At 42.0% G+C, this 24,757-nt stretch overlaps 2 protein-coding genes across 5 annotated transcripts; both read right to left on the bottom strand.

The window, feature by feature from the left end:
* Positions 1 to 882: 882 nt before the first annotated feature.
* Rdh14 (retinol dehydrogenase 14) lies at positions 883 to 5,903 on the bottom strand. Its single transcript, XM_006981456.4, has 2 exons — positions 5,449 to 5,903; positions 883 to 1,921 (listed from the first exon to the last, which is right to left on the bottom strand). The coding sequence occupies exons 1-2, from the start codon at positions 5,836 to 5,838 to the stop codon at positions 1,304 to 1,306; spliced, it is 1,008 nt and encodes a 335-aa protein (XP_006981518.1). The 5' UTR covers positions 5,839 to 5,903; the 3' UTR covers positions 883 to 1,303.
* A 743-nt stretch (positions 5,904 to 6,646) lies between these two features.
* Positions 6,647 to 24,515, bottom strand: Nt5c1b (5'-nucleotidase, cytosolic IB). 4 transcript variants are annotated; one of them, XM_042266907.2, is made up of 10 exons: positions 24,356 to 24,515; positions 22,723 to 22,812; positions 22,223 to 22,396; positions 21,424 to 21,561; positions 19,686 to 20,225; positions 19,343 to 19,510; positions 17,799 to 17,928; positions 14,824 to 14,946; positions 14,247 to 14,431; positions 6,647 to 7,019 (listed from the first exon to the last, which is right to left on the bottom strand). In XM_042266907.2, the coding sequence occupies exons 1-10, from the start codon at positions 24,386 to 24,388 to the stop codon at positions 6,690 to 6,692; spliced, it is 1,911 nt and encodes a 636-aa protein (XP_042122841.1). In that variant the 5' UTR covers positions 24,389 to 24,515; the 3' UTR covers positions 6,647 to 6,689. The 4 variants fall into 4 exon arrangements, with proteins under 4 accessions (XP_042122841.1, XP_015855506.1, XP_006981515.1 ...); XM_016000020.3 differs by having other exon boundaries at positions 19,686 to 20,222; positions 24,356 to 24,508; XM_006981453.4 differs by lacking the exon at positions 22,223 to 22,396 and having other exon boundaries at positions 24,356 to 24,508.
* Between the last annotated feature and the right edge of the window lie 242 nt (positions 24,516 to 24,757).

Raw genomic sequence — 24,757 nt, 5'->3', positions numbered from 1 at the left:
TATATTTCATTTTTTGTTGCTCTTTTTCATTCATTCCATGTCGGCTACTACACTTTGATTCCTGAGGGAGAAAAACTTCCTTTGGATAATCCTTTTGAATTGTCTAACTGGACCTAGAGTCAATAATTAGTGCATTTTAAGCACAGCTACCAAAGTCAAAGGAAACAAAGCAAGAAGACAGAATTGTTTCTGCCCACGGGTACACCTGACAGACACAAGAAAGGTCGGTCGTGTCTTGAAACAGGGCTTTTCAGACTGAAGGAACATGAAGAGATGATCTGAAGGAAGGGAATGAACGACCCTTCTATATTCAGGGCTGATCCCTGCAGGTGGACAGTCTAAGAGGGTAGTCACCAGACATTTCCCTGTTTCAATAAGATTATAAGTTCACTTCTCAATGATATTTCATGTACTCTGTTTCCACATGTCTAGTCCACTCTATTGGGCTGTGGTGGATAGAGTTCTTTCCACTCAACAGGACTTGTGGACAGTTTGTGGAGTGTCTCCAGCATGTATTACAGAGCTGTCCCTTTGGGGGATTTCAGCCCTATATCACTGCTATATTTATATACTCAACATTGATGTTTGAGTAAAAGACTTCTTTGAATAAAGAATTCTACAGCTGGAAAAGGAAAACAAAACAAAACAAAACACCTTAAAACAACAAAAAGAGGCTAAGAAAACTTAACTGTATGGTTAACTGGAAAACCATCACGGGTTTGGAAGTGCGTCAGGACACCAAGTCACAGATTGGAGTTTTATAAAAATAAATTTTCAGAGCAGTCGGCAGGAAGAACATGGGTACAGCAGACCAAGAAAGGCCAATGAGGACAAACTATTGGACTGCATTCAGATACTTCTAAAGAAATGCACACCGAGGAATCTGCATATACATTTATTCCAAGTGATAATTTATGTGCACACACTAGGCACAGTTTTTCCACAAAACAAGCACTGAAGTAAAAATTCTTAACATTTTTGCTATGAAACTCAAAAGGTTTTTAAAACTCTCAAGATATATTTTAAATTGCCAGTATCTTTAGTATTTGTAATTTATGATTGCCCAATTATAATTTTTGATATCAAAACAGAAATGTGTTGCTCATTCTAGTTATTTAAAACATCTTTGCTTGAACTTTGTATTAGTCCACATACCTCCAGTGCCCTTCAAATATCCATGAGTACCTCTCAGCAGTATTATTGTAAAACCCAAACTGTTTCCAAGTAGCACACGCTCACAACATGCTGCTCCTGACTAAGGATGTAATGGATAGTCTTAGAAATAGCCCTTTTATCTTTACTCTTATTTCAAAATGCCAACCATCACTTCACTGATATCCCACAGTTTCCTCGCTACTGACTCATCCATAGCTTTGGGCAATAGTTCTTCCTCCTTACAATCTCCAAAGTACCTTCCGGACACACCTTCTACCTCAGGTGAAGAAGCTAAGTAGATGGAGGTCTGGGCACCTTCCAGTGGAGTTTTGAAAAAAGCCCAGGAGACCAAATTGAAAAGTGGTCTGGCCAGCAGTGGAATGTGTATGTGCCTCCCGAGGTTTGTCCGCACAATACCAGGATGCAGTACATTGACAGTCACGTTTGTGCCTTCTAAGCGGCGGGCTAGTTCTCTGGTGAAAAGGATGTTAGCCAGTTTGCTTCGACTATAGCAGAAGCTTTTATTATAGCTCTGTTCACTGTTCAAGTCTTCAAAGTTGATGTCTCCGTATTTATAAAGTTTGGAAGAAACGACCACAATCCTGCTGGGAGCTGAACTTTTGAGGAGTCCAAGCAGAAGATTGGTGAGTAGGAAGTGGCCCAGATGGTTCACTCCAAACTGCATCTCAAACCCATCTTCCGTCTTCATGTATGGGCACTGGAAGATCCCTGCATTATTGATCAGGACGTCTAGCCTGGGCTCCTCCTTTAAAACCAGGGAGAGAATGCAGAGTTATGAATACACATTTTCCATAGCTCTTTTCATTCATGTATGTTTTACTAACAATGAAAAGAATTTGTGACTAAAACTAATCTCAAGTTTTAGCCCATGTATCCAGTCATTATTTGAGGCAGTGTCAATTTTGGGTTTTTTACAACTTAAGGATTATGACTATGTATACTCTTACATTTCACTCAGATGTTGATTATATAATTATCAAAGTCTTTCCTAAAACAGAAATACAGCAAATCTGGGGATGAGGGACTCCTAGGATCCTATGTCTTCCCTTAATTTCAGTTGAACTAGAAAAATACCAATTTTTGGCATTATCATATTAAATTTATAATGTGTCTCTGTGATAAACTTTAAAAACGCTTGTAAAACATGAAAAAATATACTTTTAAAGCAATGATGCATGATTAGGAGGGGCCTGTTTGATCCCTTTCTCAAATAATCTTATCTACTCCTAATGTTCTAAGTTCAAGGCAGACCCAGGTGACTTGGTCAATGTCACCAAGCTCCTAAGAGGCAAGTCAGAATCAGTCTGAAGATGAAATCTTTGGACTCCAAAGCCCATTCTCACAATTAGTAACCTAGCCTGGTCTTCTAACTGGGCTGTTTAAAACAGAGCTTGAGTCAAGGTGAGCAAGGCAGACCATATCCGACAAAGGGCTGGTATTGTGGCTCCCACCTTACCGGTAACATCATCAATGGTAAATTAGGACTCTGCGGTCCTAGTACGTGTAAAATGTCACCACAGGGACAGAATAACTTGAGGGCACTTCCCCAGAATTAGGACAAAGAAAAGCCAGAGATGTAAACTTTTCACTAGAGCGAATATTGTTAATAAATCAAGAAAGAAAAGTTAATAAAATCACTGAGTGGGTAACATAAAAGCATTAGTAACAACACAGTGACTGTTACAGGAGTCTCAATTGTACAGGAGAAAAAAGAAAGAGCATCAACAGGCACCATTAACCTTCACGGTGATTTCAGAACTTGGCCCATTCTTCTCTGTTTGAAATATCTTCCAAGCATCATATACCTCCCTATCTTCCCCAATTTAAGTCCTAAATTGTACTGTTCGCACAGGGAGCCTTTTCATTCCTGACATCATTTAAGTTGGTTTTCATTGGCTCTTTCCTAGCTCCTCTGTCTCTTCTGATGACAGAGGAAAAGAAATGCACAATATGTTCCAGGTGTAAAGACACAGCGATGACCCATGATTAAATTAATTTCAGGTCGAATTTCCACTCTCTCTCTCTCTTTTATTTTTTTTGCCAAGTGCAAGTGAAAGAAAAATGTGTTACATTTCACAACTGTTATCAAAGGCTACCTGTCGGGTTAACTGTTTCTCCTGCTGGCCAGCGGAAAAACTTGCATGTTTTCCACCAGCCAACTTCAAAAGGAGGATGTGAGTTCACAGATACCGGGAAGGAAGGAGTGTCATCGTCACTAATCTTCTGGAAAGGTTTCCAGAATCAATCATTTCTGAACTATCATTCTTTGTGGGGGTTTGTGTTAAGACTTTATCATTTACTTTTTTTTTAATTCTAGGAGATAAATGGCATAAATTCCAAGAATACCAAACAGTAGAATGTCAAAACTTCTATTTCTTTTCCCTTCTAATTATAATCACTAAATTTCAGAGCCAAGCAATGACGTAAGTACTTAGGATAACACAACTTAGTTACCTCGTTGTGCTCTGACTGAAGCAGCAATGGTATCAGGAAGGAGCAGGCTCAACCCTGTTCACAGGTCAGTGAGACAGGATGACCTGCTGTCCATGCTTCCAAAACCTCTCAAGACTACTATTGCCACTTGATCAGCTACATGCCAATGACATGCTAATAACAAGAGTTTCTTTGAGCTGCACCAGCTCCTACTATGCAACACGATGCCGCAGAACACAAGAGCCTGCTGTGCAAGAGCTCAAGTTTGGAGGGAACCAGTGAGACTCTCCACTCACTATCTCAAAACCACCTCCAAGTGGTTCAACATGGGCTGTGTTCTCATGAGGCGGTTTCTTTGTATAGCTGTGCTTTGAGCAGTTATTAACAGCTAGGGTCTTAAAAGCAAGTGCAAAAGCTAAAAGGAATCTATGTAGAACAAGAACGAGAGCTGGGCGGTGGTGGCGCAGCCTTTAATCTCAGCACTTGGGAGGCAGAGGCAGGTGGATCTCTGTGAGTTCGAGGCCAGCCTGGGCTACAGAGTGAGTTCCAGGAAAGGTGCAAAGCTACACAGAGAAACCCTGTCCAAACAAACAAACAAACAAACAAACAAAAAGGAACACAAATGAGAGTGGGCTGTGTCCAGTCTGACTTGGAGATTGGAAAAGTAGTTACTACAGGGACCAACAGGCACCCTGTTCCACTAATAATTATGGCTACCTAAGAGTTAAATAAGATACTTCTTTTTGAATGATGTCTATCACTGGACAGTTATGGAATTGTTAGGACACTCAGGCTTAGATGTAACTGCTAACAAATGAACTTGCAGATATTTCTTTTGATCGAAGTATCTTAAGATTAGTATACGCCTGCGGACCAAGGGCCTTTTGATCACGGGGGTGGGGGGTGGGGGGGTGGGAGTCACTTATAACTTCAGCTTTAGATTCAAGAGATTCCAACTGTGACAAGTAGTCTCCCTGTACCTAGCTGGCTTTAGATCTACCTCTGGCAAGTCACTTCGGCCACAGTCTTTCTACTTCAGTGGTGCATGTACCACCCACGCCTCAGCCATCAAGCACCAGGAATACAGGAGATTAAAAGCAAAGCCTTGAAGACAGACATGTTACTGAACCTTCCTGCACTTCAGTTCCCGAATATGGAGACATTAATGCTTGCTTTACAAGAGGCACAGTCAGGATCTGACAACAGCCAATGAACTTTTTCCATCATTGAAAAAGATGCCTGGCACATCTCCTGTCACACACCGAACCTTCCATAAAGTTAGGCATATGCTTTTTATTCCTGTCCCTCTTTGGGCTATTACTAGGATTCCAAATTCCATTCTCTTTAGACACGGGGTAGAATCGAGTATGGGGATGATGCAAAGGTGTCAATCAGCAAGTGACACTCCCTCCTACTTCAGCAGGACAAAACAAAAAACAAAACCAGGAAATGGAAACCAGAAAAAAGAAAAGAAAGTTTAACGATGGGCCTAATCAAAGTTCTTGGCTAGCTTTTCTCCCCAGCAGGGCTCTCGGGCCTTGTGACAGCAAGTTAAGATCTGGCCCACATTTCACTTCTGACCCAGGGGAAACAATTCCAAGATCAGGTGGTGATGATTCCTGGACTTGTCCTCGCCTAACACAATGAAATGTCCAGGCACGGGCTTAGTTATTCACTTCTTCTGGGGGGACCTCCCAGGAATTCCTCCTCGGGCCTGCCCCTCCTCCCAGCAGGGTCCCAGGCAGGCAGGCAGGTGTCCTAGTCCTGACCACGCTCAAGGTCACACCAGGCCTCGGGGGCCCCTCCCCCGCGGGTGGCGGGGCTCCATTAGACCCACACCTGCAGCAGCTCTTGGCAGAAGGCTCGCACTGAACGTAGAGAGGCCAGGTCCAGCTCCTTGACGACCAGCTGGCCTTCGGTGGTGGCGTCGGGCTCAGGACCCGCAGCCTGGCCGAGCTCCCGGCGGAGCTGACCCGCCGCCTCCTCCGCTCTCGCGCGGTCCCGACACCCCATGATGACCCGCGCCCCCAGGCGCAGCAGCTCGGCGGCTGTGGCCCGGCCCAGGCCGCTGTTTGCCCCGGTGATCAGCACGGTCTTCCCGTGCATGAGGCTCCGGTCCCCGCCTCCCTGCAGCCGCCGGCCTCTGGGCCCCGAGAACCGCCGCGCCGCCAGCCACAGCGCCCCACCCAGTGCGGCCAGGAGCGCTGCGGCCACAGTAGCCACTGCCATAGCCTTCCGGGCAGGGCGCACGAGGCCTGGAGCACAGGTTCCGGAGACCCGGGGGCCACTGCGCGCGAAGGACTCTGGGGCTCCGCCTGCTGTCCCGGGCTAGTGCGCGCGGGGCTTGCTGGGATTTGTAGTTTCCTTCCTGACGGCAACTTGAAGTCGAGCTCATCACAGAAACTACCCTGTGGAAACCACCGGTGGGTTTATAGATAAAGAAGTGGACCGTGTTAAAATTGGTATACGCCTGCGGACAAAGGGCCATTTCTTATCTTCGTTTTGTTAAAAGGCTCGCCACACGGAACTGACAAAGGACGCAAGCCCTATTTCCAATAGTGTTTCTTCTACCTTGCCTGTTCCGGGTGATAATTCATTCGGCCTGCTAACGTTAAAAAAAATGAGCAATGTTTTTTTGGAAATTAAGCTGCTTGTGGGATAACTTAAATATGAAAGTTCTAAACTTATCTTAAAGAGCCACCATTATGACTTACACATATAGGTGCGATGAGATTCGATGTCCTTAGCTTACAGAAAAGTAGCTTGACCATAGCAGCTTGACAGTTCAAAATGTTTTACAACATCAAGAAAGAAAGACATTTCGAGGGAAGGAAGGAAGGAAGGAAGGAAGGAAGGAAGGAAGGAAGGAAGGAAGGAAGGAAGGAAGGAAGGAAGGAAGGAAGGAAGGAAGGAAGGAAGGAAGAAGGAAGGAAGGAAGGAAGGAAGGAAGGAGAAAAAATAACACCAAAAGAGGCTAAGTTCTGTGGTCTAATCTTTGGAAATACCCTGTTACTCTAGACATCCAAAACACATGCCATTTGTAATACCAGACTGTCACCGTTTATTTCTCCTCCCCATCCCTAGTTGCGTTTTTGAGCTATGCCATAAGGTACATGGGCTGTGATGGTGCCGAATTTCTGTGCTGATTCGATGTGGAACATCTGGTCATCAAAGAAGATGTGGGGCCGAATCTTCACCAAGATAGGACCTTTGGGGGCTCCAGCTAGGAAAAGAGCTTCATCTATCTCTAGACCCCAGCGGCGAAGGGTCTTCAGCACACGGGCACCTGAACTTGCTGCACTCCGGGCTGTAACCAAGTAGGTCCTGATGGGACAAAGTAACCGTTCGTCTTTGGCATAGAATTTCTTCTGCAGTTTGCCTAAATCTTCCAGAAAGCTTTTAAGAGGACCCTGGAAAAAAGAACATATGTCTCAGCTGGGAATGGGTGAGCAAAAAGAAGTTATTACTGACAAAACAGGGTCTTATTTGACCTTACAAAGCACACAATGCTGTCATACAATGAATGATTCTGAGCTGACAGCATGGTGCCAAACTCTCTGCATTTATGTGAAGGTTTTTCCTGATATACAACCATCCCTTTGCATGCCTAGAATAAGTCTCGGATAACCACATCATTTATCATCCAAACGAAGATATTTTATGTGTGAAAAAAAATGTTCTATAAATAAGTCATTCATAACTATCTATGCTACCTGGGTGAGATGTACTTCAGCTGATCACCAAAACCACATTTCCCCCCATTTTTGTTAGCTGCATTTTTTACCTTTGAAATTACTGTCACTTTGTTTAGCTAGGTATTTGTTTGGCCTGAGTCCAGCCCTGACTTCAAGGTATGTATCTTTATATCTTTATAGTTTCTACATTAAGACATAATGTAAGCTTCTTTTTCTACATTACTCTAGTCTCTACCATTGTTTTACATTTAAATCCATGAGTAAACATATTTTATGTTTGTGGAAATAATCTTTGAGAATTTAGTATATTATCAACCATTCTGCTTGCTGTCCTCTCTTTACCTGAGTAAGGTTTTTACCTGGATATAGATTCTGTGATTTATATTTTCTCTGCATAAGATGGAACTTGGGTCATTGGGCTTGGTGGCAAGCACCCTTATACTCTAAGACACCTCACTGGCTCATTTTACAAGTGTGTGTGTGTGTGTGTGTGTGTGTGTGTGTGTGTGTGTGTGTACACATATCTATAGTTCACTTATGGAAGTCAGAAGACAACTTGCCAGATTTGCTTTTTTTCCATCATGTGGGTCTGAGGCATTGAATTCAGGTCTTCAGACTTGCAAACAGGCATCATTACCAGATGAGCCATCTTGCCGGTTATATGCTGTTTACCTTTGGAATCTGTCTAAGATTTGGGAAGTTATATAAACTATGTCTCCTTTCCTAATAATAAATACCTGGATATTTGGAACAACCATAACTGTTCTTCTGCATCTCATGCAGCTAAACCAGAGGCTGGCCAAGTAGGCTGGAGTCAAGGAGAAATGGGCATCTTCCCGGGAAAGATGGTGTGCAAGACCTCACGTATCTCCAGAGAAATGAAGAGGGAAATACCAGACACTGGACAAGTAAGTGTGAACATTTCAGAGCATTTAAAACAATGATAAAGGACAACCCTGTGCTCTGCTAACCGAGCAGTGCTCTCTTGAGTTTATCTCTGTGGACTTCACTCCATGTTCATGAGAAACACCACAGGCAGGGAAGAGGATGGAAAAAGACATAACAGTTGGAACAAGAGTTGGGGAGCCCTGCATTTGGGAAAAGTGTGAATCTTTGCTGAGCCCTTTGGACCTGGAGGGAAGAGGGCTTAAGCTGATAGAAGGGCTTTAGGAAGGCACTCTTCAGGCACATGTAAAGATCCACTCTCGGGTTGGGGATTTAGCTCAGTGGTAGAGCGCTTGCCTAGCAAGTGCAAGGCCCTGGGTTCGGTCCTCAGCTCAAACAAACAAACAAACAGAAAGATCCACTCTCACTGGAGAAACGAAAAGCTGTCTGCTCTGAGAGCTGGCATAAGAAGACATCTGAACCCAGACTACTAGCCATCTCCTGTCACTGGGATTTGGGAAAAGTAGCACCATCTTCAAATTACAGGGGCCCAAAGCTGGCAGAGAGGGGAAGAATCACAGACAGGTGAGTTTGGAGATTTTTCTGCACAGACTTTCAGAGAAGGCCTGAAGGTTAGAGCTTAGAAAGGCCCATGGGCAAACCAATCTACAATCTCCAATCTTAGAACCAATGAGAAGAATTTGAAGTCCCTGACAGTCTGAAGAAAGCCACAGCAATAACAATAACTAAAACTGGTTCAACCCTTGATTACCTTGATCCAGTCTGTCACAGTAGTTAGTGGAAGAGGAGGAGTGCCAATTAGCAGATTGATACAGCATTTAGCAAAGCCTCCATGTATAGCTAGTGCAATTGATCATTATATATATGCATATATATGTGGGAACATAATAAAACAGGGAAATCTAAACATAATAAAACAGGGGAATTTAAAGAACTTAGACCTCATGATAACACAAATATTAAATATATAATAGAAAAATTGAAAAAAAAACTTTTATTAATCCCTTCAAAAGTCAAATGTCTACTTTAACGGTAGAAAACAAACATAAATAGTAACTTCGGTAAAGAGGAATTGAATACAATGCTAGAATTAAAAATTACTGTACAGAAATGAAGCATGCCTTCAGTTGATGACCAGCAGACTCTCTATGGCTAAGAAAAGAGGGATGAACTTGAGGATAAGTAAAAATAGACTTAAATATAGAGATTAAAAAAGAGAAACACATTGAAATGCTATGAAACACACAAACACACACAGAGGGCTGGGATAGGAAAAAAGGTACAATTGCATGCACATACATACATACATACATACACACACACACACACACACACACATACACATGCGTGCGCATGCACTCACACATACACTCACATACAGGAGGGTGGGTGGAAGAGGAAGAGATGCACAAATGCATGCCCAGACAAACAGACAGAGAAAGAGAGAGACAGAGGCATATGCCACACAGACATACACACACATACATGCACACTATACATACACACACATGTAAGCTCATACATACACCCACATACGGGGGCTTGGGGGCAGGAGGAGGAAGAGCAATACAACTGCTCCAACAAAAAGAAACAGAAAACCTTGATGAGTTAGTGAAAATAGATATAGTATATACAGAGGATCATAGTAGATAAAAGACTCAAAGCATTTGAGGTCAGAACCTATGCAGTGGAAATGTGTAAGAAAACCATAGATGGCATCTTGAAGTTGCTAAAGAAAAATAAAGGAAACACATGGTTCTATAACCAGTGGGCAAATAAAATATATTTTCATTTTATTTTGTTGAGACATGGTCTCTCTCTGTAGATTGCCATCTTGGAACTCACTATGTAGACCTGGCATCCCTCAGAACTCACAGAGATCTCTGCCTCCCCATTTATGGGATTAAGGGTGCATGCTTCTGTGCTTGACTATAGTGTAATTATAAAGTGAGGAGGAAACAGAATTTCCAGGAAAAGCAAACAGTATTTATTGCTAGCATGTATATCCTACTGACATGCTAAAAGAGAACCTGTAATTTTAAAAAGGAACATAAACATAAAAGATTTTTTTTTTTTTTTGGTTTTTCGAGACAGGGTTTCTCTATGTAGCTTTGCGCCTTTCCTGGAACTCATTTGGTAGCCCAAGCTGTCCTTGAACTCACAGAGATCCACCTGGCTCTGCCTCCCAAGTGCTGGGATTAAAGGCGTGTACCACCACTGCCCGGCAAAAGATCATTTTTGTCTCATTCTTATGCTATGGGCCACAGGAAAACATTATAGAATTCAGCTGGTTATGGCAAAGCCATTACCTGAAGGGATCAAGGAATTCCTCCAGAGGAAGCCAAATTCCAAGGAGCTTTTGGTGTTATTTAGCTTGTTATATATTAGCTGTCTTCTGTTATGAAAATCATGTGTGCCTTCATAGTTTTTCCAATTGATTTTTCCCTAAGAAGTGCTATCAGTGTGGACTGATCACTCTCTGGACATATACATTCAAGGTATTTGGAGAACAGCCTCAGGAAAGGCTTCCTTCCCCCCAGCCCACCCATTTCTCCCCTTTCAACACTGGAATCAGCCACTTTCAAGGACTAACAAATAACAGTCCAGACCACCACATGCTAGTCTCCTGATTCAAGGTAAATCCCACAAGGAGACACCACCTAGGTCAGGTGGACCTTAAATAGTAGCTTTACACAATTTAGTTCAGACCCTCCTTTCATACAACCTTACTAACTTTATAGACCCCTAACTTCTTACCTAACCACTTCTAAGAATGTAGACGGAGCACATAGACCCCCTTTTTCATATACTAACCAGTCATTAGCACTCAGTTGACCTCCTCTTTCGCCACTCCCATTTTGGATTGTAAAAGAAAGCCTGGTGGTCACTGCCTGAGGAAAATTCTTATGACTCTGTAGAATTCAAGCCTGGTGACCTTGCTCAGCCAGAGGATTGGTATTGTTTTGGTTTATAACTGGATTGCAGAGAGACTTAGGAGAGAACTTAGAGGTATAAGGAGATGGAGAGGAAGAGAGGTGTGGAGAACTTAGAGATAGGGAACAGAGAGGGATAAGGAGGATTTTGACCAGAGAGTACCTGTGGACGAGATGGAAGATGAGGAAGAGTCAGATGGGGAAGTACTAGCTGGGTAAGAACGAGACGAAAAGGACCTAGAGGAGGCAGAATTAAGATGAGAGAATTAAGATAGAACTTAGAGGGAGCAGTAGATAAGTATAGAGAGAAATCAGGCAAGACAGGAGCTAGGCACGAGAGCAGAACTTAAGCTGTGCAAATAGGATGCTATCCTAGAGGAATTAAAGCAAGTGGACTATAGAGCTCAGTGTGCTGAGATTCTTTTCCCCCAAAATAGTCCTCGCCATTTGTAGTTTTCTCTCCTGAGCCCCTTGGATGTATAATATTAAGGCTAGTCCCTCAAATATTATACAAGATTCTTACTCACTTTTAGTCATTGCCAAAGGCAAAAAGAACATCAATTTATTGTGAGTAAATAATATATAACATAAAGGAAAGTTATGTCAACACAACACAGAATAAGTTTGGAGGAGTTTTTGAGTGATCTGTGGCAAGGTTCATATATTACAGACAAGGTAAATAGGATTGTGTGACCATGTATCAACGTTACTTGAAGTTGTGTGTTACAAGATTTATAAACACAGGGGAAAACCTTCAGTTGCTTCTAAGTAATATAAATAAAGATGAATCTGAAACACAATGACTAAACTGGAGACAAAGATTAAAAGACTATATAGAGGAAAGTAGGAAGACATTAGATTTTACCACAACAGTTATTATTGATCCCATTATATTTAAATGATTTCAAGCACACTCAGGTGACAAACAGAAAACATAAAGTACAACCCAAAATATGTTTTCTGGCTATGGTAGAGTAAGTAAGGCTTGTACATAGTAACAGATATGTGGAAAAACCTCTTCAAATATTTGGCAGTTGTAATTTGTTTCAACTAATTGTAAACAACCCACCCCACAGAGTGGATGTCACAAAGAATTTAAAACAATAATTAAAAAAATAATTTTCAGTTGTCTAAAAATATATATCTTGATATTTATCTTGATATATATATCTTGATATTTATATATCTTAATATATATCTTTATATATATATATATATATCAAGATAAATATCAAGATATGGACTGGTTGAAGACAAAAGTACTGAAAATATACAACAATACAGCATTATTCTAAAAATCAGGAATATATGAATATCAGACTTAGGCCAGCATTGCATGAGAAAGAGGAGTTGGTGAATATGTCAAGAATATGCACAATGATCCTCACTATGTGGGATTTAAAATACATTATACAACACTGATTAAAACTGCCAGGTGTGGTCGAACACACCTGTAATCCCAGCACCCGAGGAACTGAGACAGAAGGGCAGTGAGCTCAAGGGAAGCCTTGGTTACATAGTTGGATCCTGTCTCAATCAGTCAGTAAGCCCCCAGTTATATTAGGATGCCTCCATACTGTCTTCCTGTCGTGACTACAACAAACAAACAAAAAGAATTAAGCATCTCAAACCATGTGCAGGTACTAGAGTGGGGCTGATAGTAAAGTGCTTGCCAGCAGGAGGACCCAAGTTTGGAACTCTAGCACCCACATAAAAAGCCAAGTGTGGCAGCGGAGGATTGTTATGGCAGCCCTAGGGAGGCAGAGACAGGAGGATGCCCAGAGCTTGCTGTCCAGCTCTCGTTGTGAATTCAAAACACAAGAAGGAGAATGATAGAGGGAGACTACTGACATCCATCTCTTGGTTCTGTATGTTCACACACACACACACACACACACACACACACACACACACACACACACACACACACTATACATATTACTATACAAAAGCCTTTAAAAATGTTCAGACCTAGCTAGCTTGCTTAGAAAGGCTTACCAGACGTTTGCTTAGTTTTCATGCATTCTATGAAATCATTATTTCTCAAGTGAGATACAAGCCAACTCTAGAATACTTGCCTCATAAATATGAAGGCAGACAATTTCTCAATTCTATAGCCTGGATCCAGGATTATATAAAAAGGATCACACTATATGGCCATCTCAAGTGTACCCTCAGTGAAGAACCTCCTCAACAAGTTAAAATCCTTCAGTTACTTTACATGTCAATGACATTTGATTTTTCTCAGTGCATGGTACAAGGGCATTAATCAAAATCCAACATTCATTCTATAAACCCTCAAAAGTGCATAGTGAGTAAGTAGATCCTCAACTTGACCAAGGATATCTGAAAAGGTCCTATAGACACATTACCTAAGACTGTAAGATTGAAAACCCTTTGAAGGACAGGGATTGAGGCCAGGCAGTCCATGCTCATGCCTGTTACTGAACATTAAATTGAGCAGATTCAGTGCAAAAGGATCATCCATCAGTTCAGATTCCATTTGGATACCATTTTCATGCTTCCAGTTTCTTTCTGTTCAGATGTCCATTTCAGATCTTGACCTTTAATACTTCATGAAATAGATTAAAAAAAAAACCCAAACCAAAACCCACACTCCCAAATACTTGTTTTGGGCTTGTAAGAGGTGTTGGAGGCTAATTATTTATTTGGATCCGAGCTCTTAGTCTTGAAGCTCTTTCAATTAAACAGCATCTTTCTTGAATCTGGGGTCACAGACTGACAACCCAAGAAAAGGTTTACTGAGCAGTATATTGGAAATAACCTTACTGTTTTGAGGGCTGAAGATTTTGGAATGACTTCTTGGTAAGCTATGCTATGTGTTTACAAGGATTTGAGGGTTAACTCATTAGTAACAGACTGCAGAAGTGCTTCCGAAAGGATAAATAAAAGAATGCCCAATGTGGAAACCAGCGGTGGCAGCAGTACATGTTCCAGAGAAAGGAATTCACAAACAAAAGGGAGCAAAGTGCAGAGAGACCAGAGGGGCCACCTAAAATTAATTAAAGTCACATCACAAAGAACGCTCTCTATATTCACACCTTAAAGATGAGCAGAGGAAAAGGGAGCTTGGTAAACTTACCTGAGCAAGAGGTTTATTCTCAAATAGTGTTTCGTGTTGGAAAAATTTGTCCAGCCCATGGTCCTTGGCAATATGTTCAGACTCATCGGAGAAGAGGACAGCATCCCCATCGAAGGCCACGCGGAGCTGCGTGTCACAATAAGCCATGTCTTTGGCTCCGGCAAACATGGTTGCAGAGGCAATGCCTGACATCACATGGAGAGATTAGTACTCTTCTGAAGCCTAAGGTTTTTAGTTTCCTCCCGTAAAAACTTCTCCCCCACAGTGATATTTCTTCTGTAGCTATCGCCACATAATTGTGCTCCTGTCCACAACTACAAATCTCAGAACAGATATCTATGTACTGATTCTGTTTATACAGAATGGAAGGTGAACATGAGTTGTGGAATAATCACTGAAAATGTTCCCTCCCAGGGAGGCCAAACCCCTTATATACAGATATAAGGGGTGCCACATGTGTAAAAACACTAGCAAAAGACTCAGTAAGACGATAAGCCACCTAAAACTGTGTGAAACCCAAGGCACCTGACCATCAGTATAAACCTTATGAGCTAGAAGAATAAACCCAGGCCATTACCTTCTTTTATTGCTTCTTGTACTTTTTCGGAATCCGCCGAAAGATACAAGTTGGTAAGATATGCCTTTAAATAGCCAATGGGGCTTTTCCCGCCAGTCAGACAGAATCGGTCGATTAGCAGACCTAATGTCAAGTGAGAAAGGCAGACTAAAGATACAACACTGATCCAAATGACATTTACTGTAGAAATAAAAGCCTGTATTAGTAAATCTATTTGAGTTCATTTGCAAGTCTAACGGAATGTTATCTTCTTATAAATTACTGAAAATTAAAAATGACTTTCACAGCTCTCAGATAATTCATATACTATGTTTGGTACACTATAGTCTATGGAACATATTCACACAGACCATGTCAATTTACTCAAAACTGCATGGCAGATATTATTCTCCTTATAGAAAAGGATACTGAATTAAAATCCAGTCCACTGGTTCACAGACATAGGGCAGACTTCAGCCCGTATGTTTAACTCATATCTGCACTAGGATATCTCTCTTTCCTTAAACTACAGCCTCTTCCTTGCTTCCTCTATATTTCTTTAATAAAATACTAGTAATAAGTCACTCTAGCACTTAAACTGTTTTCTAAAGATAATCGGAAAATTTCACTCCTTCTTGACTAGAATATTTGATTACAGCTATTAGCAGAGTTGACATTAATAGTCTCTGGATTTTCTTTCCTCTTTTTCAGTAATGGGGCTTATACCCAGAGCATCATATATGAGAGGCAAACACTCTACCAATGAACTACCACATCCATTTAGTTTCTTAAAGTTATTAAGTCAGATACAGCTAAGTTGCCCATATTGGTTGTCAACTTGCTGTGGTGCTGTGTAGCTCAGGTAGGTCTTGAACTCACGGCAATCCTCTAGCCTCTTGCTGTAGTCTTCTGAAAAGTTGGCATTCTAAGCCTATTGCCTCAACGTCCAATTAATATACTCTTAAATACCTTCCAACAATTATAAGAAAAAATTGACTGTTCAAAAGATTTTTGTAAAGCTAGCACCCACATTGGCAATGAATGAAAGGATAGATTGGTATAAGTTGTCTAGAAAGAGATTCCTTTATTGAAGATATTATTTTAGGAATAATACAAAATTTTAGTAAATATTTATGTCGAAAAGTCCGAATTTAGGATTATATTTGAAAGGAAATGCATTCATCAGTGTGAGACTATCATGCATAGTATAAAATTTTATGTGCTTTATTCAAAGTTGGCTTTAAATTTATGATAAACTGGGTAACTACGCTATCTAAATAAAAGCAAAACCCGGGGTCTAGTCAGCTATTTGAAGGACGAAAGACAAAGGTCAACAATGTGGGTAGAAGCATCTGCTTCGGTGTTAACAAAATATTACCGAATTTTCATTTGATCCAATGTTGGGCATACATGACTCAAAAGTAGACCTTATAAACCCTTAAGTAGCCGGGCGTTGGTGGCGCACGCCTTTAATCCCAGCACTCGGGAGGCAGAGCCAGGCGGATCTCTGTGAGTTCGAGGCCAGCCTGGGCTACCAAGTGAGCTCCAGGAAAGGCGCAAGGCTACACAGAGCAACCCTGTCTCGAAAAAACCAAAAAAAAAAAAAAAAATAAATAAATAAAAAAAAATAAACCCTTAAGTAACATCAACACAATGTTCTGGAAAATATGTATTGGTACTAGGACTTAAAAAAATGAATGAAAACATTGGCTCTTTTTTTCTCAAAGGAATCCAGTTTATTGTGGAGCCAGGCATGTAAATTGTAGCAAAGACCACAGTAGAGATAGACATGGGCTGTCCTCTGTACCCTAAAGAGGGAACTAACTAACTCTTCCAAGGTAAAGGCTGTAATTCCATGGAAATGGCAAGATGGAAAGGTGTACTGACTGGTTTATCAGCAGAATTCATATATAAGAAACTGGAAACCTTGGAGTTTTTAACATGCTAAAGGACAGAAAGACCAGTATCACTTACTTAATCAGTAAGACTGGGTATGATGGTGCGCACCTATAATCCCAGTACTGGGAAACTGAGGTAAGATGATCTAGAGCTAGCCTGGGCTATATAGCAAGGACATATGTGAAGGCAAACCAAAAGCATAGAAATATTCTTCATTCACTGAATGAATATTATATGCCCCTCAGAGCCTTTGACACACACTTTCTCTTTTAAATTCACAACATTATGAAGGTTGCATTATTAAAATACATTTCAGATGCCAATTTTATAATTAGAATCATATGAAATAATAAAATAAAACTCAATAACTTGTAATACTCCTTGGTTAATGTCTGATTTAAACCTAGGATCTCTATGTGCACAAGTTAAACCTGGTATTTTAGGTGACATACCCACAACTAGATCCATTCCTAGAAAACTAGACAATGGTGTCCCAAAGAGAATGTTAGGTAATTTCATAATGGAACAATCATGGGAAACTTTACAAGAAAGTGACACATCAATCGGAATGTTTGGAAGACTAGCACCAATGAAATTTTTCCATGTAAAGTGCTAAAGACAATTTTGCTGGTAAGAATATGGATTTGAATGTGGGAGAGAGAGGGCAGCCAGAAGCATCCAATTTTAAGAGTTGGAAGGCGAGGTGAAAACCTTTAAACCCTTAAACCCTTAACATGGATCTGTGGTGAGGAAGAAGTTTGATCCTGTAGAAAAAGTCTCTGGGCTGACGGCTCCTTGAAGTCAAGTTCAGAAGTGAAAAACATAAAGCAGAGAAATATATTGAGGACCTGGGATTAAGACTTTGAAATTCACACTTGACAAGTTAAGTCCAGAGCTTTGAGCCCAACTCTGTGCTGAAGTTAAAAATGAGCATGGCCTTTTTTTGTTCTGACATAGGCAAATAAACATTCCCCACGCAGAAGGGGTTGTCGGTATCAAAGACACTGCCGTGGTTTAAGCCACAGTTAGCAAAATAGCCTGGCCTCTTTTTTGCAAAGCTCTGAGCTGGTCTTCCACATGGTATTTATTTTACTTACCATAGTGATTGACGCTGTTTATAAGCCGTACTCCCACTTGGGCATGGTTATTAGTCATCAGTACTATATCAAATAAGTCTTGTTCTTCAGGATACAGATCACGGAGTCTAGAGTTGACATGCTGCAGCGCCTGCAGGTTACAAACATAGGTGTATACCAAAGGGCAGGCAAGGTGGGGATTAGGCAGCAGGCGGAAAAAAACACCTCGGCAGGCTCAGAATCAAGTTTCACAGAGTCCTGGCTGAGAAATCAGTGCTCCTTTAAGACATGGTTATGTTACCATTCCTGCATTTTATAACTCCTACACATAGGCTTCAGTTAATGCCCAGGGCACAGATGAGTAATGTCCATGGGATGTTATGACAGCATTCTTTTTACTATAATTATCTCATGGGTAGGTTGAGAAAAATATCAGGGTATCCCTTTTATAATTTGCCTTCTGGTTTGTCTATGTGTCTAAGTTTGTAAATTCTGATTTTATTGTGAGAAATTTCGGAATGGTTTGGGAACTTACATGTTACTCATGTGCAGGAAACAGACAGAGGCAGATTGATAATCTCAGTGGTTTTGTTTTGTTTTTGTATGTGCTATGGAAGGGAGATCATAGGCTGTGATTTATTTATTTCAATTTTAACATTTAACTTATTTTTAATTGTGTGTGTGCACGCGCACACATGTGAGAAGAACAGGTGCCCACAGCGTAGAAGGTGTCAGATTTCTTGGAGCTGTAGTTACAGATGGTTATAACTCTCTCTGTATGGCGATTGGGAACCAAAATCAGGTCCTCTTCAAGAACAGTGCCTGCTTCTAATGCCACACCCTCCTTTCCAGCCCCTTAATCCAGATTTTTAATTTTTAGAACATATGTTTTTCATAGGCCCGTGGTTTCTCCCCATGCTTCTACATGTCCTGCGAGCACTGTTTACCCCAAACCATAGAGGTGTCATTGGCTTTCCCATGGTCATGTGATTGATTGTGCAACAATCCTATAACTTACAAAGGAGATTAGTTCTAAGTGCTACATGTTGTAGTACACATTCATGATCTGAAGTGTCAGGAGCATCTTGATTTTCTTGATATATTTGGGGTCAGACAAGCTAAAGTGAATTCTATCATTTTAATGAGGCATTGTATTTCCACTACTCAGGACCATTGTTTACTCCCTATTACTTCCTACTTCTACATGTATGGAGGAAACAGGCTTTTGTTAAAGGTCAGACAACTAGGGCTCCATTTAAGAAAAGCCAAGATCTGAAACCATGGATGCAGGTTGAAACACAAAAAAACAAACAAACAAACAAAAAACAAAACACACACACACACACACACACACACACACACACACACACACACACACACACACAAAACACCTTTTCTCAACAATTCCAGAAGTCTTTGAGACTTGGTCAGTTGGAATGGGGCAAGAATTATATAGGCGGTCCAGGGATTATCAGGAAGACTGGACAAACTCCCAAAGATCTCCCTGGGTCCTTCTCTTGCCATCCAGAGTCCCTGGTGGGAATGCAAGGCAGTTCGCACAGTACCTTGACAAACCGAAAGGCTGGCCCTGGAGTCAGGATGACGTTCTCGTTGGTGAGCTGATACTCCATGTACTTTTCTAGACCCTCTTCTTCGTAGATTTTCCTGTCGTCCACCATATTGAAGAGTGCCCGGGAAGAGACAGCAATTGTGATGGCGTGCTTGGGTTTGGGCTGTGGAGAAAGTCAAGGGAAGGAGAGTCAACAGGCATACAGAAGGGAGTGGGGAATGCAGCTGGGAAGGGAAAGAGGACCGAGGTCGGAAGGACTTCCCTAGGCCTTAAGTGGGAGGGAGTTGAGGGACAGGAAAAAGGGGGCCCAGGGCTGCCAAAGGCCTTGGTACTCTCACCGGCCTGGGTCGCGCACAGCTGGGGATCTTCTCGTACAGCATGCTCACAGATGCCCAGTAGGCCTCATCTATCTCATCTTCCTCTATCTGTTGTCGCCGCTGCTGTTGCTGCTGCTGCTGCTGCTGCTGGATTTCAGACAGACATTCCTGGTCCATGTCCACAGAGGTGCCATACTGCAGGCGACGCTGTACATAGGGCTTCCACTCAGTAGGAGAAGGGCGTGTATATTCTCGAGCAGTCTTGGGTATCAGCTCTCTGGAGTCACAACTGTGCGCGTAGTCCCGCAACTGCAAGTCTCTAGACTCTCTGGTGTCCCTAAGAGCCCAGGGCTCACTGCCCCCATACATCTTTGAAGTCCGCTTGGAGGTGGGCTCATGTTCCGGGGGTGTGGGAGGTTGGGAGTCAAGCTGGGTGTTAGGTCTGGTCTGTGGTGTCTGCTGTAGGGAGGGCTTCTCTGAAGATGGAGGTGGAGGCGAGGTTTCATGATGGCTGGGGGAGGCAGAGGAAGTTCGAGAGGTCGCGGAGCTGTTGGGGGCCTGCTGAAGAAAAGGGGGTTGAAGCCCAGGCCCATGAGGATTCACATCCCGATCTCCAACATTGCATCTCCTAGCTCTAGCCTATTTCTAGACCTTGAAAGAATCCTAGTGCATTCTAGCTCCTTTAACTAGGCCACCAAGCATCCATAAAGCAGCCAAGCAGACATTGGATCTTACTGTTTAAATAGACAGACTGCTCTGCTCTCATCCTCCAGTTTCCCTACCTGCACCTCACGAATGTACACCACAGGCGCTCCTTGTAATACCTGCAATTTGGTTTTGTGTAAAGAGGCTGAAGTCCTCTTATCCTTACATAGCATAAATCACAGACCCTGTCTCACTCAGTGACTCCAGCCAGCTTTATGAAGAAACTGGGTAAGACATGGTGGCTTGAATGTTCTACTTCTCCTGAACCTCTCTGGCTCTGCTCGCCCTGCGACTAGCATGTGATTGCTGGGGAGGCTGGGGAGTCACGTGCCTTCAGTTTTGGTATGCTATCTGGTAACAGCAGAACTGTGTAAGAAGGGGCAATTCTAGAGAAAAAAATACCTTTACTGACACAGCTTTGTGAAAAGTTATCAAAATTCATATATTACCTCAATTTATGTTTGTTTCACATGTGGGGAAGGATATTCTTGGTGAGATTATTGAACCAAATTCAACAGAATATAGGTGTAAATATACTATATATTTATACATATATATGCATATATACACATATACATATATACATATATATGCATGTATCAGCCCAGGGATCTATTATTTTCTATGCACCTGAAAAGAATCTTGTAATTTTGCTTATTGCGGTAGGCCTAGTTAAGGGCCTATATAGCACACAATGACATTTTATGTTTCTCTTTTGTTGCTTTAACTTTTTTTGTCCCTTTCCTTTCTCGAGTGCCACATGTACTAAGCTCGTATTTGTTGTGTGGCTGAAGGACAGAGAACATACAGCTAGAGCTAAAGGCTGTGTGTAACACTGCTCTCTACTGCTTTGCAGTGTGAAAACCAGGGCAGATGACCCTGTGTTCTAGTTTTCCTGGTAGTAAATTTGTGTTTACCTGGGTGTTTCTGAAAGAGCTAAATCAACTATAAACAAGTAACTTATCCAGAGCAGGGCCCGAGTACTTTGAAAAGTAAGTCCCAATAGATACGTCATTATTTATCGTCCACGCTTCTCTTTTATCCCTAGCTCTACCTTGACAACTGTATTCCTGCTTCTGGGCTCATCCACTGAAGGAGCCCCGGTAGATGGACTCCGTGATGTTCGGGACCACTGATTTCGCACAATGTACCCTCGAGAGTCTGAATTAGGCACAGGTAATTCTTGGGATCCCTGTGTAAGAGAAGAGACCCAAATATTTAATTCTTAACCACCCACTCCTTACATGCATGTGCCCACAGAATAAGCTTGGCAGGCTAAAATCAGCAGCAACAAATGGAAAGATGCAACCCCTGCCCCCATGACTCTTGATTCACTCTAGGTCCTTCTGGGTCCTTGTTGTACTGTTCTTACTTTGGACTCGATCCTAACCTCATCGTGAAGTAACAAAGTGGAGATTCCCCTAGAAGAGCATGAGCATCCAATAGTGAGAAACTCCTGTGGTAGCTGAGAGTTTGCCACCTGGGACTCTTCTCCCATGGCAAGTAACAGTTGATCATATATTCTCCCCCACCTCCATCCTCCCTTAGAGCTCAAACTACTAATTAGTAAAGTAGTACTAATACTACTAATGCTAAAGATCAAGCTACTCATATGTAAACACATTACATCTTTGTGATTTTTACCATACTGTAAAGTAAGGGCACACGGCAACCAAGCCACAGCGGCAGCAGGGCTCTGTGACAGCCACACACAAGTCCATACAACCTGCCAGCCTTTGTTTCATGGTTGACATCTGGGAGAGGCAAGTGGGCTAGCTTCTGTCCCGTATCCTTCCCCTACCCAAGGATGCCTTGGACTCCCCTCCCAAATGAGTCATGAGATCTCTGCTCACCCTGATCATGGTGATGTGCCGGCCCTGTTCCCACAACAGGCACATGTGAATATAAATACGTATTGTGCGACAGGGGCTAGTTCCCTCAGCTGCACAAAGGCAGCGTCTACAGGAGTGGTGACACCGCATGGGGCAACATCTCAGCGAGTGATTCGGATAGCCTGCACGCCTCATCTGAAAGATTGTGCAGAAAACGGGTCAATGCGATGGCCAGACTTCCCTTCCCTCCCTGATCTGCATGGGCCAGTCTCCTCCTGTTGGCCGAGTGGAGGAGACTGGGGTCTTTCTACGCTTCTCATTCTGCGTGAACAAGGCGGGCTGTGGACTGGAGGGAGGGTGAGGGCCAGCTTCTCCTGAGTGTGTCTCTAACCTCCTCACTGGACCTTAGCTACCCCACGGTATGGATCTGAAATGGCTCGCGGGGCTCTCCCCCAGCTTCTCACCTGCTTTCCTCCAGTGGGTTTTCTGCTCTTTCAGCTGTGTTATGGGGAGTAGCTCACCTGAGTGCTCAGCCGAGCTCCGTTTTTGTCAGGATCTTTTCTTTTCTCTGCATCTAGACTCTCTTTTGAGTACCTCATCCCAGGCTCATTCTTAATATGGAAACAAAGAATGTTTATTAATGTCGGTTTCCAAACCCTGGGTTTGGAAATAAAAAGGGTACATAAAGCCTAAACTTCGTCTCTTTGCCAACATCAAAAATATATGTTGAACTTTAGACACAATTTCTTGCCCGTTCTGACAAGTATAAGAAAAGAACACATTTTATAAATAAAAATTACGTGAGCATGTTGCTCTATGACTCAGTCATTCCATAGACTCAGAATATGAGCAGTGTTTATCATTAAGAATGATAACATGAGAAATGTAATGAGAGTCTTCCAGGGGTCAACAGCTCTTGGATTTAAGTTTTAAGTTGCTTTGCATAATAGCTGTTTCTTCGCCTCTGATTTTCTTAAGACTGCTAATTATGGAACTTTTCATTTTCCATATAGAAACAGAAACTCATTTAACTGACCCTAACCAATATTAATTTGATTTTTACAAACAAGGACTTTAATCTTGTATGGATTTATTGGCAGAACATCTGTTCTTAATGTCAAAGTTCTCTCAGCGTCTAGCTGAAAAAGGGGATTTCCTCTGAACAAACCCATAGGGAAAAATCAAGCACAGAGAGGATGACCATTTCTCCCTTGGAAACATAATCAAATATTGACGTTTTCATTTTTAATTGGGAAATACTTATCAGGACACTATTTGTATTGTTTCACGATAATTCAGATGCATACTGTGACTAATATTGGTGTTAAGTGTCTGTTTCTGGAGCTCCACACATAAGTTAGACCCAAGTCCTCCCAGAGACTTCTGTATTCATCCAGTTACTCCCTGCGCCTGCCCAGGAGTGCCTTCCACGTGTTAGGTGAATGAGAATGTGACTATAAGGAATGGCTTAGCTGCATAATTATTGAACCGACTGAATTCTGTCCGCTAACTCCCATGCCCCTCTTCTAGTCTCAATACTATTCTGTCACTTCTAGCTCCCAAAGATATTTAAATCCAACTCTTCCTCCTCTCTGTGCTGGCTCTCAGGTCACCGTTCTTGGCTTCTAAAGCCTTTCCATTTCCAAATTTGTCTCTGTAATTAGATGTAAGCCAAATTAGTTTAGCTCATTCCTGGCTCTACTCTGTATTTACTCAGGCGGACCAGAAGCCTCAGGATGGACCCCCGTTACCTACGGCTCCCATGTTCCCCACCTTCCTGTTACATTCCACTTAGGCTAAGTAGCTTTTCTCTTTGCCATTTCTGTGGAAACCATCTTTCTCTTCAGAGCTTAGCTCATCCCAGTCTGGGTCCAGAATTGAACATTCCTCTGTGTCTTTAATACAAATTTTGCTGAGCACTGAACTGTACTGTTTATGTCTCTGTCCTACAGAGTCGTTGAACTTAACTTCTTCATATTAACTATGAGCATATGCTCAGCAAATGCTGACTTACTAGGGTGACCCACACACTACCACTCCACTCCCCTCTACACGTCATTTGTTTGTTCAGAGCATTCCCAGAGAGAAAAGATGGACTAATGTTTACATGTCCTCGACTTCCTAGTAAGATTCTAGGGCACTTCACTCACTCACTTTCTTTTTCTGTTTCAAAGATGTTTGACTCATTTCTTCAACTGTTGGAATTCTTTTGTTGTTACGAAGGTTTTCATCTCCCCAGCCCCATTTCCTATTACTTTTCTGGTTCAGTCTAGCTCTGAATTTAGAATGTCAAATTTATGACATCATGTGTGATTCCGTGGTAACTAACTGATGCCACAAATATGTAATTATGCTTGTGTCGTGTGTGTGTCTGTGCGTGTGTGTGTGTGTGTGTGTGTGTGTGTGTGTGTGTGTGTGTATAGAGCAATGGCCTTCTTTCCCATTTCAACATATCTACTTATAGCCATTCCCTTGAAACTCTAGGAGTTGATGTGTAAACTGCTTAAATGTCCATTACACAACAATATCAATTTTATAACTTAATTATTTATAAGT

Source organism: Peromyscus maniculatus, chromosome 22 (assembly GCF_049852395.1).
Source record: "Peromyscus maniculatus bairdii isolate BWxNUB_F1_BW_parent chromosome 22, HU_Pman_BW_mat_3.1, whole genome shotgun sequence".
In the NCBI taxonomy this organism is placed as follows: Eukaryota; Metazoa; Chordata; class Mammalia; order Rodentia; family Cricetidae; genus Peromyscus; species Peromyscus maniculatus.
Note: the sequence above shows the minus strand (reverse complement) of the source record. Positions and strands in the feature narration are given on the sequence as shown.

Excerpts from the sequence above, each read along its gene's own strand:
- Rdh14 (XM_006981456.4), bottom strand. The coding sequence starts at position 5,838 with ATGGCAGTGGCTACTGTGGCCGCAGCGCTCCTGGCCGCACTGGGTGGG. Across the intron at positions 1,922-5,448 it reads TCTGCCAAGAGCTGCTGCAG|GAGGAGCCCAGGCTAGACGT; the intron begins GTGTGGGTCTAA and ends CTGGTTTTAAAG.
- Nt5c1b (XM_042266907.2), bottom strand. The coding sequence starts at position 24,388 with ATGAGTCAAACATCTTTGAAACAGAAAAAGAAA. Across the intron at positions 22,397-22,722 it reads GAGCTCGGCTGAGCACTCAG|ATGAGGCGTGCAGGCTATCC; the intron begins GTGAGCTACTCC and ends ACAATCTTTCAG. Across the intron at positions 14,432-14,823 it reads ACAAGAAGCAATAAAAGAAG|GCATTGCCTCTGCAACCATG; the intron begins GTAATGGCCTGG and ends ATGTGATGTCAG.